The 1,520-nt window shown below is 42.4% G+C and overlaps 1 protein-coding gene across 1 annotated transcript; it reads right to left on the minus strand.

Annotated features, from left to right (window-relative positions):
* Positions 1-401: 401 nt before the first annotated feature.
* On the minus strand, positions 402-1,516 carry LOC107736419 (polyserase-2-like; the record flags this gene model as incomplete). The annotated part of the gene is made up of 5 exons (XM_016547834.1): positions 402-686; positions 774-928; positions 992-1,211; positions 1,285-1,323; positions 1,399-1,516. Coding segments are annotated over 5 exons (771 nt in total), but the record flags the coding sequence as incomplete, so codon positions are not given.
* Between the last annotated feature and the right edge of the window lie 4 nt (positions 1,517-1,520).

A 1,520-nucleotide genomic window follows, 5' to 3' on the forward strand; every position in this document is an offset into this window, starting at 1 on the left:
AGTTAGTATGTGATTGAGGACAAGGCAAGTACAAAACAACAATGAACAACAAACGTTTCACATGTTTTTTGTGGCGTTTCCATTTATTATTTCCATATTTTCAGATGTAACATCAACATGAAGTCAAGAATCACCTTGTCCTTGGTCTTGAAATATGTTTCTGGTCTTCTTGTGCATTACTTTGCAATGCATGTTTCTCCAATCAATCAAATTAAAAATAATAAAATATAATAATATAATCATCCATCCCAAGTGATTCCCTGTTTTCACAACAAAAATATGGGATAAGCTCAGCTAAGTTAAATAAGATAAGCTAAGTTAAATAAACAATATATATATATATATATACACATACATACACGTGTGTGTATATATATATAAAAAAAACTCCTCCTCCTATTACTAATATATAAAATAAAAAATAAAATAAAATAAGATTAAATTAAATTAAAATGATCCCTGACCTACAGTACATAGGACAAACGGTTTGGAGAATGGATGGATGGAAAATAAAAGCAACTTGGGTTGAGAATGCCTTTTGATGTTGGTTTTAATGCTGAACCCCCTTAACTCACAGGTAGCTTTTCTTGGTCCCCAACCAGTTGTCACACAAGACGAGGTGAACCGTTCTTCATGAACCATTTCATCATCTTTATCCGTTATGCACACCGGAAATATCATCGGCCCTGGATGAAGCACATGTTAAACTGTACAACTCTAAATGCTGATAAGGATCTCGTGAGAAACAGAGATAAGGTCATGTGATTCTATACCGATTCGAGCTGGGACGGATAAGCGGATCATGGAGAGATCGGAGACCGGTGGGAAGCTGCCGGCGTACGCCAAACTCTCCACGCTTTCCACAGCTGCAGTCTGACCCGACATGAAGTTCAGATCATGAGCTCCCAAGACCACAACATCTCCAGCCCTGTGGGATGAACTGTCAGAACATCACTGAGGAACAATAGATGATCAGACTCCTCTGGCTTACTTGGCGAGGCAGTGGCGCGGTGCCAGAACCCAGCGCGGATGAATGAGGACGCCGCTACAGTAATGCGTATCGTGGCTCTGGAGGCTGACGTGCCACGGCCAGGAGTTAGGACAGGCCTCGCTCACGTTCTCCACCTTGAATGTGCCGTTCTCAGAGGACACCACCTGCGCCAAGCCAGCGGGCAGTTGGCAGGGATCCATCTTGGCCTGACCACACTGCGCTGAAGCCACAACATAGAAATGGACATGAATGACGACTAAAGCGATCGGAAAAGTACATGATGAGAGTCTTACCAGTTGAATCAGTTCCAGGGCTTTCAGAAACGAGTTCATCTATATGATACAAGCAAAAAATGTAGCAGTTTTAGAGCAGCCACTGATACATCACTGAAATCTGAAAGTTCATACCATGTATTGAAGACTCGATCCATTGTTTGTAGTGGTTTAGTGTGGTGTAGACCCCTGGTTTTTGGGCCCGACCACATCCGACCCCCCAGCTGACCACTCCAGCAAGCTTGTACCTATCATCT

The sequence above is a fragment of the Sinocyclocheilus rhinocerous genome, unplaced genomic scaffold, assembly GCF_001515625.1.
Source record: "Sinocyclocheilus rhinocerous isolate Xijiao unplaced genomic scaffold, SAMN03320098_v1.1 C36685004, whole genome shotgun sequence".
NCBI classification, from domain to species: Eukaryota; Metazoa; Chordata; class Actinopteri; order Cypriniformes; family Cyprinidae; genus Sinocyclocheilus; species Sinocyclocheilus rhinocerous.